Source organism: Phoenix dactylifera, chromosome 5, assembly GCF_009389715.1.
Source record: "Phoenix dactylifera cultivar Barhee BC4 chromosome 5, palm_55x_up_171113_PBpolish2nd_filt_p, whole genome shotgun sequence".
NCBI classification, from domain to species: Eukaryota; Viridiplantae; Streptophyta; class Magnoliopsida; order Arecales; family Arecaceae; genus Phoenix; species Phoenix dactylifera.
Window position 1 is genome coordinate 6119050 of NC_052396.1, and position 1109 is coordinate 6120158.

General features: G+C 57.3%; 1 protein-coding gene across 1 annotated transcript; it reads left to right on the forward strand.

The window, feature by feature from the left end:
• LOC103711129 (ethylene-responsive transcription factor ERF027) lies at positions 1–1109 on the forward strand. Its single transcript, XM_008797147.4, has one exon. It carries the CDS (start codon positions 188–190, stop codon positions 869–871), a length of 684 nt encoding a protein of 227 aa, XP_008795369.2. The 5' UTR covers positions 1–187; the 3' UTR covers positions 872–1109.

The following is a 1109-nucleotide window of genomic DNA, read 5'->3' on the forward strand; positions in this document are numbered from 1 at the left end:
CCTTCCTACTCTTCCTCCCTCCCTCCCTCACTCACCAACTTCCACTCCATCCCATTATCCATTCTCCACTCCCCACTCTCCTTTGAACTTTGACATATCTAAACTTCCTTCCATTCCTTCACCTCGGCCATATCTTATCTTGTAGCATGATAATTATATTTTAGATACAGGATATATAGAACTCTATATGGCCGACCACCGTCATTCACACGGGCAACATCCGGACCACGTGCGTGGCGGCGCCCGACCATCTCCACTCCAAACACATGAAGATGTCTACGGCGCCGGTGCACCGCAGATCGAACAACCCCCGCCTACCCCGACCGGCGGCCGCATGGGGACCGACAGCCCGGCCGCCTGGAAGCACCCGAGCTACCGCGGCGTCCGGTCCCGGAGCGGCAAGTGGGTGTCGGAGATCCGCGAGCCCCGCAAGGCCAACCGCATCTGGCTCGGCACGTACCCGACCGCCGAGATGGCGGCCGTCGCCTACGACGTTGCGGCGCACGCACTCCGCGGCGCCGACGCGGTCCTCAACTTCCCGGATCGTGTCTCGTCCCACCCGGCTCCCGCGTCGACCTCGCCGTCGGACATACGCGCTGCGGCCGCCGCGGCTGCCGCGGCGCTGCTGGAAAAGCCTGAGACGGAGAAGGATGCGGCGGCGGCGCAGGTTCCGTCGAGACAAAGCGAGGCCAGTGGGTCTGGGCAGGGAAAGGAGGGTGAGTTTATGGACGAGGAGGCGATCTTTGGCATGCCCAACTTGTTGGCCAGCATGGCGGAGGGGATGCTAATGAGTCCTCCGAGGCTGAGCCCGACTGGTTCCGATGACTCGCCGGAGGTTTCAGAGGGGGAAAGCTTATGGAGCTATCCATAAACTTAGCAGCTGGCCCGATTGTTAACGCTTTCTATAGGATTATGAGAGGGGAGAGGAGGAATCATGCACGAGTGGGTAGAGGGACAGCTGCCTTTCCATTAGTAGAACTTTGTGGAATGCCTACTATTGTTTTGAGTGTGTGAGAACTACTAGAAGTCTAATATGAGTACATGAGGTCTTGTTTTCTGGTACTTGTAAATAGTTTATATGAAACCAAGCTTTAATTTTTCGTGTCGAA

Excerpts from the sequence above, each read along its gene's own strand:
- LOC103711129 (XM_008797147.4), top strand. The coding sequence starts at position 188 with ATGGCCGACCACCGTCATTCACACGGGCAACATCCGGACCACGTGCGT.